This window comes from Aedes aegypti, chromosome 2 (assembly GCF_002204515.2).
Source record: "Aedes aegypti strain LVP_AGWG chromosome 2, AaegL5.0 Primary Assembly, whole genome shotgun sequence".
NCBI classification, from domain to species: Eukaryota; Metazoa; Arthropoda; class Insecta; order Diptera; family Culicidae; genus Aedes; species Aedes aegypti.
In genome coordinates this window covers 212,368,058-212,383,421 of record NC_035108.1, presented here as the reverse complement: position 1 = coordinate 212,383,421, position 15,364 = coordinate 212,368,058, and the positions used below count along the sequence as shown (strand labels likewise).

Here is a 15,364-nt window from a genome sequence, read left to right as displayed (position 1 = left end):
CCCTATTGGGATTAAGTAACATTGAATTATATTGTATATTGCTTTCTTTAATAAAAGTATAAAGTTTTACGAGCGAAATTATTCATCGGCATGAAAATACAAAATCGGCGGTGTACTGCTGATCGGCGTATGGCGCGCCGCCAATACCACATTCGGCGTCGGCGTGACGTAAAATGGATCGGCGGCGGCGGCGTGGCGCGGCGGCGTACAGGTCTACAGTGTAGACTCTAAATCAGATCAAATTTTCAGCGCAAATGTTTGTCCGGCTCTCTTCAAAATTCGAGGTTTGGCTTCGATGCATCTCCATCTTAAGAAGAATGGATAATTAGGAAATGGCATACCTTTAGGCGTATTTCGCAGTTTATTGTGTTATGCATTTTAAAATAACTTAAAAATGGACTGCCTTGTAAGAGTTCAGCCTTCATACTTGGCTTTAGGGGCCATGATTTTAGTATTATTCAATATGAAAATTCAATAAAGCTTGCAAACATTTGCATTATCAAATAAAATTTTTAATTAATACCGAATGAACTGATGTTACCCCGGATTATGGTATCACGAATAAAATCACGATAAAATCAAGCGTGAATTCGGCGAGTAGTGACTTAAATGAGTGATGATAAAACCGAAAAGCCTCTGTAATGCACGGTAAACTCTCAGCGTTTGGGAACGTCTAACCTGCATGAGTTGATTCGCGAGAGCGACTACAGTGGTTGTGATAGGCACCTCGTCATATTACCAATCATTGCAATGAGAGACCGCGACCAGTGAACTGCCCATAGACATTGTTGCTCGTTCAACGTTATCTAAGTTATCAGTCAGTTCGGGTGCGGACCGCGGAATAGGTTTATCGCTTTCTCCAGAATTTTGGCGTGCGTAGGTACAAAATATGTGTCTAAAAGAAGTGTACATAGAAGAAATCAACCATTCTTAGAAATCTTATCAGGCATCGACATTTCTGCGGAAAGGCAGCAATGGTTTTCGTTTTGTCAAATTTCGATCTTTGTTTGGTAATCTTCCGCGGCGACATCAAATGGTGATGGATATCTGATCGTGAAAAGTGATAAAGGAAGCAGTTTTTTTTGGCAGTAAAGGTCACAGAGAAAAGGAAAATCATTATGTTACTACAAGACATTCGTATTTTTTTTTCTTACTTGAGTCAATTGCAGTATGAATGATCACCTCCGTGTGCGTGCCATGAAAGTACGTCATTGAAGAGTATGCGTATAAATGTGTAGAAACGCAGATTGAAATATATGAATTAAAAATTCTTGAATCAATGACATTGTTATATCACGATAGTGTGTACAAGTGAGGTGAAGCAAGAGAAGAGATGCAGTCAAAACGATGTATTTAATCTACGAAGACTGCAGTATTGAAATGGCAAAATGGGAAAAGCATATTTGTTTGTAGACGAGTGTACCTGCTGAAGAAATGAATGTTTGTGCCAAAAGTGCGTCATAAGAATGTGCAAATTACGGTCAATTGTATGCTACCAGGGTGCAGCCAAAACACATGATTTCAATTCTGAATGGGTCTGTTTGAGTAGTTAAGTGTCGCCATCTTGCATGTATTCGCGCAAATCTCTACTCTTCCAATAGGAATCAATCGTCAGTCTGCTCTTCTTGCATATTGATGTCGTCACAAATATTTTCTCGTACTTGTGAATTCTGTGTAGTGTGAGAAGAGGAGTGAGGAGTTGGAAAAATTTAGCTCCGTGTTTTTGCGTTCGAAAGTTAATGTTCTGCAAGTGCAAATTGGTGGAAACGATGGCGTAACGGAAAGCCTAATCGATATACTAATCGAGGAATAGCAGGAAATGTAAAAAAGTTCACAAAATGAATGAAAACTTCGCGGCTGCAGCTGCCGCAAAACAAATGCCAATCGAAAAGCTAGTGCGTGTTGGATATTACGATCTTGACAAAACCATCGGAAAAGGAAACTTTGCTGTCGTAAAACTGGCATCACATGTGATAACAAACTCAAAGGTAATGAAATAATCAAAAATATGTTGTGCCTGAGGGCATAAACGGTGTTTTTTTTATCATTTTCTATTTGCATCGAGTTGGATTTTGACAAGCAGCCATTATTGTGCGAAACATTAATTTCGAATCTCGATAGTGAGTATCGTGCTCACAAACACAATTACAACGCATTCTCGGTTTCGAACATTTAATGTCAAACTTGTGTTTTGATACTTCGTGTTAGGAATTAACACCTCTATCCATAAGCACAGGTGGACTGACTATGAAATATGTAAACATTTACATATTTCCTACGTCTGCATTTTACTTCGAAAACGTTTCATCTTCAACAGAGAAGCGATTCAAGATTTTCTACGCGCTGAAAATTTAATTTAAAGAATTTCGTTTGAATGAGATTTTTTTGTATATCAACAGTAGGTATATTATAGCGTAGTACTGTGTTAGTTGCACTTAAAAAATAAAAAATAATGCTATCACTAGTCGGTTTGGTCAATTTCCAAACGTATTATTTTTGTCAAATATTGACCGATTTTAGTTCTTAACGGTTCTTTTTAGAATCGTGCATTGGCAGAATCAAAAAGACAATTTTCTTCCGAATGGACTACAAATCCAGAATAAAATAACAACGTACCCACGTTTCTCCCTTTTGCCTTCTACGATAAATGGACTTTCTTGTGTTTCGTGATTTGTTAATCTGTCGAAAGAAAATTGTTTTAGAAATTTTGACGAATGCTCCATTCTTACTAGAGCCTTAAGAATTACTGGAGAATTACTTAAGAAAATGAACTATGACCACCGGATACCGATGATAATTCGGATTTTCGGAAGCACATCTTATGCAGCAAAGGTATGACGAGAACAGTCAAAATTTCAAAATATTAATGCATATTAAGAAAAAAGAGGGATTTCTGAAGCGAATGGTGTGCCAAGTGTCAAGCTCAGTCCATGGACAACCAATCCCAAGTAACATGATCTTATCCACTGGTGTACTAAACTAACTCGGTTGAAGAATTTTGTCACTAGAGCGGGTCCAGATCACGTGGGGATCATACGGGAGCGTGCCCCGCTCAAGTATCACAAATCTCAGACCGAGTGAATTTAGTACACCAGTGGATCAGACCATAGGTAGCTGAATGGTAGAAATGTTTCCAACGATTTTTTTATTTTTTTATTAGCATCATTCCGAACATTACATTCATTTCTTATATCTGGGTGTTCTATGTTATTAGAAAACATTATCATCCTAATTTGGTAAAACAAATTCGAGATTTTATTAACATTTTACATTTCATTTGCCGTAGTTGAGTTGAGAGTTGATTTAACCTGCTTATATATAAGAGAAAAAAACACGTTTTCAATTTACTTAACCTAATTTAAACTAAATATATAACGCATGATTGGTGGCAATAGAAGATTGTAACGATTTTGCCTGAAATTAATAATTATTTTATTTCACATTTGTTCCAATGTTTCAACATTGGATATTCTATGTAACTCATTGGTACTATACCAGGGAGGAAGCTTCAGAATGATTTTCAAAATATTATTTTAAATTCTCTGCAGAGTTTTCTTCCTGGTATTACAACAGCTAGTCCATATTGGTACAGCATACAATATGGCTGGCCTGCAAATTTGTTTGAATATCAAAAGCTTGTTCTTAAGACAAAGTTTTGATTTTCTATTAATAAGAGGATAGAGACGTTTTACATATTTGTTACATTTGGCTTGAATGCCCTCAAAGTGATTTTTGAAAGTTGAATTCTTATGTAGCATGAGCCCTAGATACTTAACTTCATCTGATCAATTGATTGGAACCTCTCTCATCGTGACAACATGTCTACTTGAAGGTTTCAAATAAAGAGTTTTTGGTTTATGTGGGAATATTATTAGTTGAGTTTTGGAAGCATTAGGAGAAATCTTCCATTTCTGCTAGTATGAAGAAAAAATATCCAATCTTTTTTGCAATCGACTAAATCATCCGCAAACAAAGATTTTGGACATCCTTCAGGTAACTCAGGTAAGTCAGATGTGAAAATTTTGTATAATATTGGTCCCAAATGCTTCCTTGAGGAACACCAGCTCTTACAGGAGGTCTTTCAGACCTGGAGTTCTGATAATTAACCTGAAGTGTACGATTTGACAGATAACTTTGAATTATTCTAACAATGTATGTTGGAAAATTAAAGTTGTCGAATGTGTTTTTTTATGTCTAGAAGAGCAAGACCAGTAGAATAGCCTTCAGATTTGTTGGAACGAATCAAATTTGTTACACGTAAAAGTTGATGAGTGGTCGCCATGAGTCGAATGTCCATGGCGGAATCCAAATTGTTCATTGGCAAAAATTGAATTTTCGTTGATGTGGGCCATCATTCTGTTCAAAATGACTTATTCAAAAAGATTACTGATGGAGGAAAGCAAAATGATTGGACGATAGCTAGAAGCTTCTGCAGGATTTTTGTCTGGTTTTAAAATTGGAACAACCTTAGCATTTTTCCATTTGTCAGGAAAATATGCTAATTGAAAACATTTGTTAAATATATCAACTAAAAATGATAAGCTACTTTCTGGAATTTCTTGATGAGGATGTAGAAAATTCCATCATCGCCAGGAGCTTTCATATTTTTGAATTTTTTAATAATAGTTCTCACTTCCTCCAAATCAGTCTCCCAGGCATTTTCGAAAACGTTCTCTTGATTGAGAATATTTTCGAACTCCTGAGTAACTTGATTTTCAATTGGACTAGTAAGTCCTAATTGTGCGCGCTTTCAAACTGTATAGCAAGTGTTTGAGCTTTTTCGCAATTAGTAAGTAATAATTTGTTTTCCTCTTTCAATGCCGGTATAGGCTTCTGAGGTTTTTTCAAGATTTTAGATAATTTCCAAAAGGGCTTAGAGCCAGGGTCCAATTGTGAATTTTATTTTCAAAATTATTGTTTCTTAATTGTGAAAAACGTTTCTCTATTTCTTTCTGCAAATCGTGCCTCATAATTTTCATAGCAGGATCACGAGTGCGTTGAAATTGCCTTCTACTCACGTTTTTAAGACGGATCAAGAGTTTAAGATCATCGTCTATAATCACGAATCAAAATTTTACTTCACATTTTGGAATTGCGTAAGGAAAGGCGTGCTGTAATGATGAAAGAATGGAAGCGTAGGGAAACGGTTTATTTCTTGACGTCTCGGGTTCAAGCAAATGTTATGAACTGTGATAGACAGAGGACTGACGCCGCTGTCATCCTGCATACATTTTGGCTCTTCCTCACATCGTTTTTGGTACTGCGCGTTTGGTACCCACTTTCTGGTCGGTTTGCCCTAACTTGATCCTGATTTTTGAGTATACGGCTCAAGTGCTGCTAGTGCTAGTTTCTGGCAATTAATTATATTGCGTTGCATCGTCATATTTGATGTCGCTTTTCCTTTTTTCAACATTTTGTTGAATTTTTATTTAAATTTCTTTATTAGTATCATTCCAAACATTACATTCATTTCTTATATCTAGGTGTTCTGTGTTATTAGACAACACTATCATCCTAATTTGGTAAAACAAATTTAAGATTTTATTAACATTTTGTTAACAACATATCACATTTCATTTGCCGTAGCAGTTCAGATTTTTTACAGGTGAGTTGATTTCACCTGCTTATAAGAGAAAAAAAACGCTTTAAATATACTGAACCTAACTTAACCTAAACATATAACGCATTAATCGTGGCAATAGAAGATTGTAACGATTTTTGCCTGAAATTATTTATTATTTTATTTGACATTTGTTCCAATGTTTCAACATTGGATATTCTATGTAACTCATTGGTACTATACCAGGGAGGAAGCCTCAGAATCATTTTCAAAATTTTATTTTGAATTCTCTGCAGAGCTTTCTTTCTGGTATTACAACAGCTAGTCCATATTGGTACAGCATACAACATGGCTGGCCTGAAAATTTGTTTGAATATCAAAAGCTTGTTCTTAAGACAAAGTTTTGATTTTCTATTAATAAGGGGATAAAGACATTTTACATATTTATTACATTTGGCTTGAATGCCCTCAATGTGATTTTTGAAAGTTAAATTCTTATCAAGCATGAGCCCTAGATACTTAACTTCATCTGACCAATTTATTGGAATCCCTCTCATCGTGACAACATGTCTACTTGAAGGTTTCAAATAAAGAGCTTTTGGTTTATGTGGGAATATTATTAGTTGAGTTTTGGAAGCATTAGGAGAAATCTTCCATTTCTGCAAGTATGAAGAAAAAATATCCAAACTTTTTTGCAATCGACTACAGATGACACGCAGGCTTCGTCCTTTGGCGGAGAGGCCTGTGTCATCCGCAAACAAAGATTTTTGACATCCCTGAGGTAACTCAGGTAAGTCAGATGTGAAAATATTGTATAATATTGGTCCCAAAATGCTGCCTTGGGGAACACCAGCTCTTACAGGAAGTCTTTCAGATCTGGAGTTCTGATAATTAACCTGAAGTGTACGATTTGTCAGATAACTTTGAATTATTCTAACAATGTATGTTGGAAAATTAAAGTTTTTTAATTTTACAATCAAACCTTCATGCCAAACACTGTCGAATGCTTTTTCTATGTCTAGAAGAGCAAGACCAGTAGAATAGCCTTCAGATTTGTTGGAACGGATCAAATTTGTTACACGTAAAAGTTGATGAGTGGTCGAATGTCCATGGCGGAATCCGAACTGTTCATTGGCAAAAATTGAATTTTCGTTGATGTGGGCCATCATTCTGTTCAAAATAACCTTTTCAAAAAGTTTACTGATGGAGGAAAGCAAACTGATTGGACGATAGCTAGAAGCTTCTGCAGGATTTTTGTCTGGTTTTAAAATTGGAACAACCTTAGCATTTTTCCATTTGTCAGGAAAATATGCTAATTGAAAACATTTGTTAAATATATCAACTAGAAATGATAAGCTACTTTCTGGAAGTTTCTTGATGAGGATGTAGAAAATTCCATCATCGCCAGGAGCTTTCATATTTTTGAATTTTTTAATAATAGTTCTCACTTCATCCAAATCAGTCTCCCAGGCATTTTCGAAAACGTTCTCTTGATTGAGAATATTTTCGAACTCCTGAGTAACTTCATTTTCAATTGGACTAGTAAGTCCTAAATTAAAATTGTGCGCACTTTCAAACTGCATAGCAAGTTTTTGAGCTTTTTCGCAATTAGTTAGTAATAATTTGTTTTCCTCTTTCAATGCCGGTATAGGCTTCTGAGGTTTTTTCAAGATTTTAGATAATTTCCAAAAGGGCTTAGAGCCAGGGTCCAATTGAGAAATTTTTTTTTCAAAATTTTTGTTTCTTAATTGAGCAAAACGCTTTTTGATTTCTTTCTGCAAATTCTGCCATATAATTTTCATAGCAGGATCGCGAGTGCGTTGAAATTGCCTTCTCCTCACGTTTTTAAGACGGATCAAGAGTTTAAGATCATCGTCTATAATCACGGATTCAAATTTTACTTCACATTTTGGAATTGCAATGCTTCTGGCTTCAACAATGGAATTTGTTAAAGTTTCAAGAGCATTGTCAATATCAAGTTTAGTTTCTAAAGAAATGTTAACATCAAGATTAGAGTCAACATACGTTTCATATATATTCCAGTCGGCTCGTAAATAATTGAAAGTGGAGCTGATAGGATTAAGAATCGCTTCTTGGGATATTTGAAATGTAACAGGGACATGATCAGAATCAAAATCAGCATGAGTAACTAATTGACTACAAAGATGACTAGAGTCGGTTAAGACCAAATCAATCGTAGATGGATTTCTAGAAGAGGAAAAACATGTAGGGCTATCAGGGTATTGAATTGAGAAATATCCTGAAGAGCACTCATCAAATAAAATTCTGCCGTTGGAATTACTTTGAGAATTATTCCATGACCGATGTTTGGCATTAAAGTCACCAATGACAAAAAATTTTGACTTATTGCGAGTCAATTTACGCAAGTCAGTTTGGAGCAAATTAACTTGCTGTCCAGAGCATTGAAAAGGCAAATAGGCAGCTATGAAAGTATATTTACCAAGTTGTGTTTCAACAGAAACACCTAAAGTTTCAAAAACTTTAGTTTCAAATGATGAAAACAGTTGATGTTTTATACGCCTATGAATGATGATTGCAACTCCCCCACATGCCCCATCAAGTCGATCATTACGATAAACAAAAAAGTTAGGATCTTTTTTGAGTTTAGATCCAGGTTTTAAATACGTTTCGGTAATAACTGCTATATGCACGTTATTAACCGTAAGAAAATTAAACAGCTCGTCCTCTTTACCATTCAGAGAACGAGCATTCCAATTTAAAATATTTAAATTATTATTTGGATCCATTAGAAAAACGTAATCCAATAACAATTTGATTTGTAAATTTTACACCTACTTGGACTGCTTCAGTCATAGTGGTGGCTTTGAACATTGCATCAATCATTAGATTCAATTGTTCAGTTAGAAAATTAAAATCAGAGGCTGACATGTCATGTGATTTCCCATTAGAATTTCCGGTAGACGAAGAAGCGGAATTACCTGTGGCGGTAGGGTATGATTCATGATCAAGCGATCGTTAACTGAAAAATGAGCATTGTTCGATACTCTACCAGGCAAATTCCGGAAACGACCGTTATCGTAACGGATATTATCTTTCATCTGCCTGGCACGAGCCTCAATGACCCTTTTGCGTGAAGGACAATTCCAAAAATTGGACTTATGGTTAGCCCCGCAATTACAACATATGAATTTGGTGGTATCTTCCTTCACTGGACAGACGTCCTTAGCGTGAGAAGAACCTCCGCAAATCATGCATTTAGCATCCATGCGACAATTTTTTGTACCATGACCCCACTTTTGGCACCGACGGCACTGAGTGGGGTTCTGGTAATTTCCTCCAGGTTTCTGGAAATGTTCCCATGTCACACGGACATCGAACATAAGTTTAGCTTTTTCTAAAGCTTTGATATTATTTAGTTCTTTTTTGTTAAAGTGAACTAAATAATATTCTTGAGAAAGCCCTTTCCGCACAATGCCAGATTGGGTTCTCTTTTTCATAATGATTACTTGGACTGGGGAAAATCCAAGTAAATCATTTATTTCATGTTTGATCTCTTCAGGTGACTTATAGTCACTTGAGAGACCTTTCAAGACAACTTTGAACAAACGTTCAGTTTTGTCGTCATAAGTAAAAAATTTGTGCTTCTTCTATTCAAGATGTCTGAGAAGAAGTTCACGATCTTTAAGAGTTTCTGGCAAAACGCGACAGTCTCTTATCTTTGCGATTTGGAAGGAAACCTTGATTCCCCTAATGGAGTTCAAGATCTCCTGCCTAAATCCCGCAAATTCGGAACAACTGACCACGATAGGCGGCACTCTTTGCTTCCTCACTTGAATCAAAGAGCCTGGGCTAGAGGCTGCTTCGATTTGGTGTTCGGAAAATTTGTCTAGAGCATCGAACTGATTGCTCATTTCGATACAATTATTCATATCACCCTTGGAAGAAAGTTCGCATTCCGGGGAAGCGTCCTTTCTTCCATTCTTGCCACGTGTAGTGACAGTTTAAAAACCCACTTTTTTGAAAGGAAGTAGTGAATTCAGAGATTCACCCTTCCTTTTGTTAGTTGTTGATACCATGTTTAGTTAATAAACGAAAGAAGACGTGACCTTCGAGAGGTTTTTTCCCGAGACGGTGTCCAAGAAGGATTACCACCGCTAGCTTTCGCCAACGGGTCCAACGAAAAATCGAAGGCACGGGTCCAAACAAGGATCGTAAAGGGATCAATAGTAGAAAAATAGTACTGAAAAGTACTGTTTTAGTAGCACTGAAAAGTACCGTTTTTAATTTTAGCACTGAAAAGTACTGTTTATGTAGCACTGAAAAGTACTGATTTATTGCTTTAGGTAGTTTTTAAGAAAACTTCCAAGAGCAGAGAGAATTCGTGTACGCACAGCACGAAGGTACGATGCGCACTCGACATTTTGTTGAATGTTTTACGCATCAGTGAGGTATCATTGATGTCTTCTATCCAAAATATCATATGTTTTGTTAGTCCCAAAAGAATCAAAACAAAGACACTGGACGCCATGTTGAATCAATGTTGGGTAGCTAATTATTGGCTCATTTCACCCCCCTGGTGATAGATCAACTGTGATATATTAAGAGCATTGAAAAGGCAAATAGGCAGCTTTGAACGTATATTTACCAAGTTGTGTTTCAACTGAAGAACCATAAGTTTCAAAAACTTTAGTTTCAAAAGACGAAAACAGTTGATGTTTTATACGCCTATGAATGATGATTGCAACTCCTCCACATGCCCCATAAAATCGATCATTACGTTAAACAAAAAAGTTAGGATCTTTTTTTAGTTTGGATCCAGGTTTTAAATAGGTTTCAGTAATAACTGCTATATGCACGTTATTAACTGTAAGGAAATTAAACAGCTCGTCCTCTTTACCATTCAAAGAACGAGCATTCCAATTTAAAATATTTAAATTATTAGTAGATGAAAAAACCGAATTTAGTACTATACCATTTAATTCCACTAGAGTTTGTATCCTTTGACAGATACGCGTATTTCGACCTCAAATGTAAGGCCGTCTTCAGTGTCGTGTACTAGACTCGACTAGTCGAGTCTAGTACACGACACTGAAGACGGCCTTACAGTTGAGGTCGAAATACGCGTATCTGTCAAAGGATACAAACTCTAGTGGAATTAAATGGTATAGTACTAAATTCGGTTTTTTCATCTACTTATAGGTATTCTACTAAACAGCTCGAAGATTTATTATCATTTAAATTATTATTTATTGGATACATTAGAAAAACGTAATCCAATAACGATTCGATTATTAAATTTTACACCGACTTGGACTGCTTCAGTCATAGTGGTGCCTACGAGTCGCCTACGTGAAGGGCAATTCCAAAAAATGGACTTATGATTGCCCACGCAATTTGCGCATATAAACTTATCGGTATCTTCCTCCACTACACGGATAAAAATCTGATCCCCAGGGGACGGACCTGGTGTAGTGGTTAGAACACAAGCCTCTCACCTGGGTTCGAATCCCATCCCCGAGATAGTCATTAAAAATTTCAGTGACGACTTCCTTCGGAAGGGAAGTAAAGCCGTTGGTCCCGAGATGAACTAGCCCAGGGCTAAAAATCTCGTTAATAAAGATAGAAAAAAAAATCTGATCCCCACACCATGATTTACAAATCATGAAATTCATAAATTGGTTAGGTCATAATATCAGGATCACAAATCATGGTTCCTGGAGTCATAATCATGATTCCTCATAAGCGTAACATCCAGCGCGAAAACACTAAGCGGCACACTTTGCTTCAACACATTCGTATCGATCACTCTTAATTCAAGATGACGAAGTGGTTGAGTGGCTTACAATCGAAAGGTTCTTGGCTCGAATCTCAATGCATGCTATATTAAACTTTTTTTTTTTATTTTGTCGATCATAAACGGATGCGTGACTCAGCTTTTTTGACATTTGAATCATGATTCCGAGCAATCAGCTACAACAACCTTACGCGTGTGTTGCGTTACGGCAATCTGACTCATGATATCATGAGTCCAAATCATGGTGTTTTTGGATTCTGATTTCTACCCGTGTAGACAGACGCCCTTAGCGTGAGAAGAACCTCCGCAAATCATGCATTAAGCATCCATGCGGAATTTTTTTTTTTTTTTTTTTTTTTTTTTTTTTTTTTTTTTTTTTTTTTTTTTTTTTTTTAATTTCTTTATTAGTATCATTCCAAATATTACATTCATTTCTTATATCTAGGTGTTCTGTGTTATTAGACAACACTATCATCCTAATTTGGTAAAACAAATTTGAGATTTAATTAACATTTTGTTAACAACATATTACATTTCATTTGCCGTAGCAGTTCAGTTTTTTTACAGGTGAGTTGATTTCACCTGCTTATAAGAGAAAAAAAAAAGTTTTTAATATACTTAACCTAACTTAACCTAAACATATAACGCATTAATCGTGGCAATAGAAGATTGTAACGATTTTTGCCTGAAATTATTTATTATTTTATTTGACATTTGTTCCAATGTTTCAACATTGGATATTCTATGTAACTCATTGGTACTATACCAGGGAGGAAGCCTCAGAATCATTTTCAAAATTTTATTTTGAATTCTCTGCAGAGCTTTCTTCCTGGTATTACAACAGCTAGTCCATATTGGTACAGCATACAACATGGCTGGCCTGAAAATTTGTTTGAATATCAAAAGCTTGTTCTTAAGACAAAGTTTTGATTTTCTATTAATAAGGGGATAGAGACATTTTATATATTTATTACATTTGGCTTGAATGCCCTCAATGTGATTTTTGAAAGTTAAATTCTTATCTAGCATGAGCCCTAGATACTTAACTTCATCTGACCAATTTATTGGAATCCCTCTCATCGTGACAACATGTCTACTTGAAGGTTTCAAATAAAGCGCTTTTGGTTTATGTGGGAATATTATTAGTTGAGTTTTGGAAGCATTAGGAGAAATCTTCCATTTTTGTAAGTATGAAGAAAAAATATCCAAACTTTTTTGCAATCGACTACAGATGACACGCAGGCTTCGTCCTTTGGCGGAGAGGCCTGTGTCATCCGCAAATAAAGATTTTTGACATCCCTGAGGTAACTCAGGTAAGTCAGATGTGAAAATATTGTATAATATTGGTCCCAAAATGCTGCCTTGAGGAACACCAGCTCTTACAGGAAGTCTTTCAGATCTGGAGTTCTGATAATTAACCTGAAGTGTACGATTTGACAGATAACTTTGAATTATTCTAACAATGTATGTTGGAAAATTAAAGTTTTTTAATTTTACAATCAAACCTTCATGCCAAACACTGTCGAATGCTTTTTCTATGTCTAGAAGAGCAAGACCAGTAGAATAGCCTTCAGATTTGTTGGAACGGATCAAATTTGTTACACGTAAAAGTTGATGAGTGGTCGAATGTCCATGGCGGAATCCGAACTGTTCATTGGCAAAAATTGAATTTTCGTTGATGTGGGCCATCATTCTGTTCAAAATAACCTTTTCAAAAAGTTTACTGATAGAGGAAAGCAAACTGATTGGACGATAGCTAGAAGCTTCTGCAGGATTTTTGTCTGGTTTTAAAATTGGAACAACCTTAGCATTTTTCCATTTGTCAGGAAAATATGCTAATTGAAAACATTTGTTAAATATATCAACTAAAAATGATAAGCTACTTTCTGGAAGTTTCTTGATGAGGATGTAGAAAATTCCATCATCGCCAGGAGCTTTCATGTTTTTGAATTTTTTAATAATAGTTCTCACTTCTTCCAAATCAGTCTCCCAGGCATTTTCGAAAACGTTCTCTTGATTGAGAATATTTTCGAACTCCTTAGTAACTTCATTTTCAATTGGACTATTAAGTCCTAAATTAAAATTGTGCGCACTTTCAAACTGCATAGCAAGTTTTTGAGCTTTTTCGCAATTAGTTAGTAATAATTTGTTTTCCTCTTTCAATGCCGGTATTGGCTTCTGAGGTTTTTTCAAGATTTTCGATAATTTCCAAAAGGGCTTAGAGCCAGGGTCCAATTGAGACATTTTATTTTCAAAATTTTTGTTTCTTAATTGAGCAAAACGTTTCTTGATTTCTTTCTGCAAATCCTGCCATATAATTTTCATAACAGGATCGCGAGTGCGTTGAAATTGCCTTCTCCTCACGTTTTTAAGACGGATCAAGAGTTTAAGATCATCGTCTATAATCACGGATTCAAATTTTACTTCACATTTTGGAATTGCAATGCTCCGGGCTTCAACAATGGAATTTGTTAAAGTTTCAAGAGCATTGTCAATATCAAGTTTAGTTTCTAAAGAAATGTTAACATCAAGATTGGAGTCAACATACGTTTTATATATATTCCAGTCGGCTCGTAAATAATTGAAAGTGGAGCTGATAGGATTGAGAATCGCTTCTTGGGATATTTGAAATGTAACAGGGACATGATCAGAATCAAAATCAGCATGAGTAATCATTTGGCTACAAAGATGACTAGAGTCGGTTAAGACCAAATCAATCGTAGATGGATTTCTAGAAGAGGAAAAACATGTGGGGCTATCAGGGTATTGAATTGAGAAATATCCTGAAGAGCACTCATCAAATAAAATTCTGCCGTTGGAATTACTTTGAGAATTATTCCATGACCGATGTTTGGCATTAAAGTCACCAATGACAAAAAATTTTGACTTATTGCGAGTCAATTTACGCAAGTCAGTTTGGAGCAAATTAACTTGCTGTCCAGTGCATTGAAAAGGCAAATAGGCAGCTATGAAAGTATATTTACCAAACTGTGTTTCAACAGAAACACCTAAAGTTTCAAAAACTTTAGTTTCAAATGATGAAAACAGTTGATGTTTTATACGCCTATGAATGATGATTGCAACTCCCCCACATGCCCCATCAAGTCGATCATTACGATAAACAAAAAAGTTAGGATCTCTTTTGAGTTTAGATCCAGGTTTTAAATACGTTTCGGTAATAACTGCTCTATGCACGTTATTAACCGTAAGAAAATTAAACAGCTCGTCCTCTTTACCATTCAGAGAACGAGCATTCCAATTTAAAATATTTAAATTATTATTTGGATCCATTAGAAAAACGTAATCCAATAACAATTTGATTTGTAAATTTTACACCTACTTGGACTGCTTCAGTCATAGTGGTGGCTTTGAACATTGCATCAATCATTAGATTCAATTGTTCAGTTAGAAAATTAAAATCAGAGGCAGACATGTCATGTGATTTCCCATTGGAATTTCCGGTAGACGAAGAAGCGGAGTTACCTGTGGCGGTAGGGTTTTTTCCATTTGATTTGAAACAAGTAGAATGGGTACCCATGGATCGAACAGGGGAGGAGTTCGAATTTCCTGCTACGATATCGGCAAAGGATTTACCGTGGGTAGATACATTCGAAATAGAAAGATTCGAACGGCTACCCGACGGAATAAAATTAGTTTGTGAATGAGCATGATTATGATCTTCCTGATGGGTATGATTCATGATCAAGCGATCGTTAACTGAAAAATGAGCATTGTTCGATACTCTACCAGGCAAATTCCGGAAACGACCGTTATCGTAACGGATATTATCTTTCATCTGCCTGGCACGAGCCTCAATGACCTTTTTGCGTGAAGGACAATTCCAAAAATTGGACTTATGGTTAGCCCCGCAATTACAACATATGAATTTGGTGGTATCTTCCTTCACTGGACAGACGTCTTTGGCGTGAGAAGAACCTCCGCAAATCATGCATTTAGCATCCATGCGACAATTTTTTGTACCATGACCCCACTTTTGGCACCGACGGCACTGAGTGGGGTTCTGGTAA

General features: G+C 36.0%; 1 protein-coding gene across 1 annotated transcript in view; it reads left to right on the top strand.

The window, feature by feature from the left end:
• The first annotated feature begins 734 nt into the window (after window positions 1–734).
• Window positions 735–15,364, top strand: part of LOC5576991 (serine/threonine-protein kinase SIK3 homolog) — a 53,505-nt gene continuing 38,875 nt past the window's right edge. Inside the window, exon 1 of the mRNA XM_001663043.2 lies at window positions 735–1,988. Coding sequence (XP_001663093.2) covers window positions 1,839–1,988 — 150 coding nt within the window. The 5' untranslated portion in view covers window positions 735–1,838. The remainder of the gene's footprint in view (window positions 1,989–15,364) is intronic.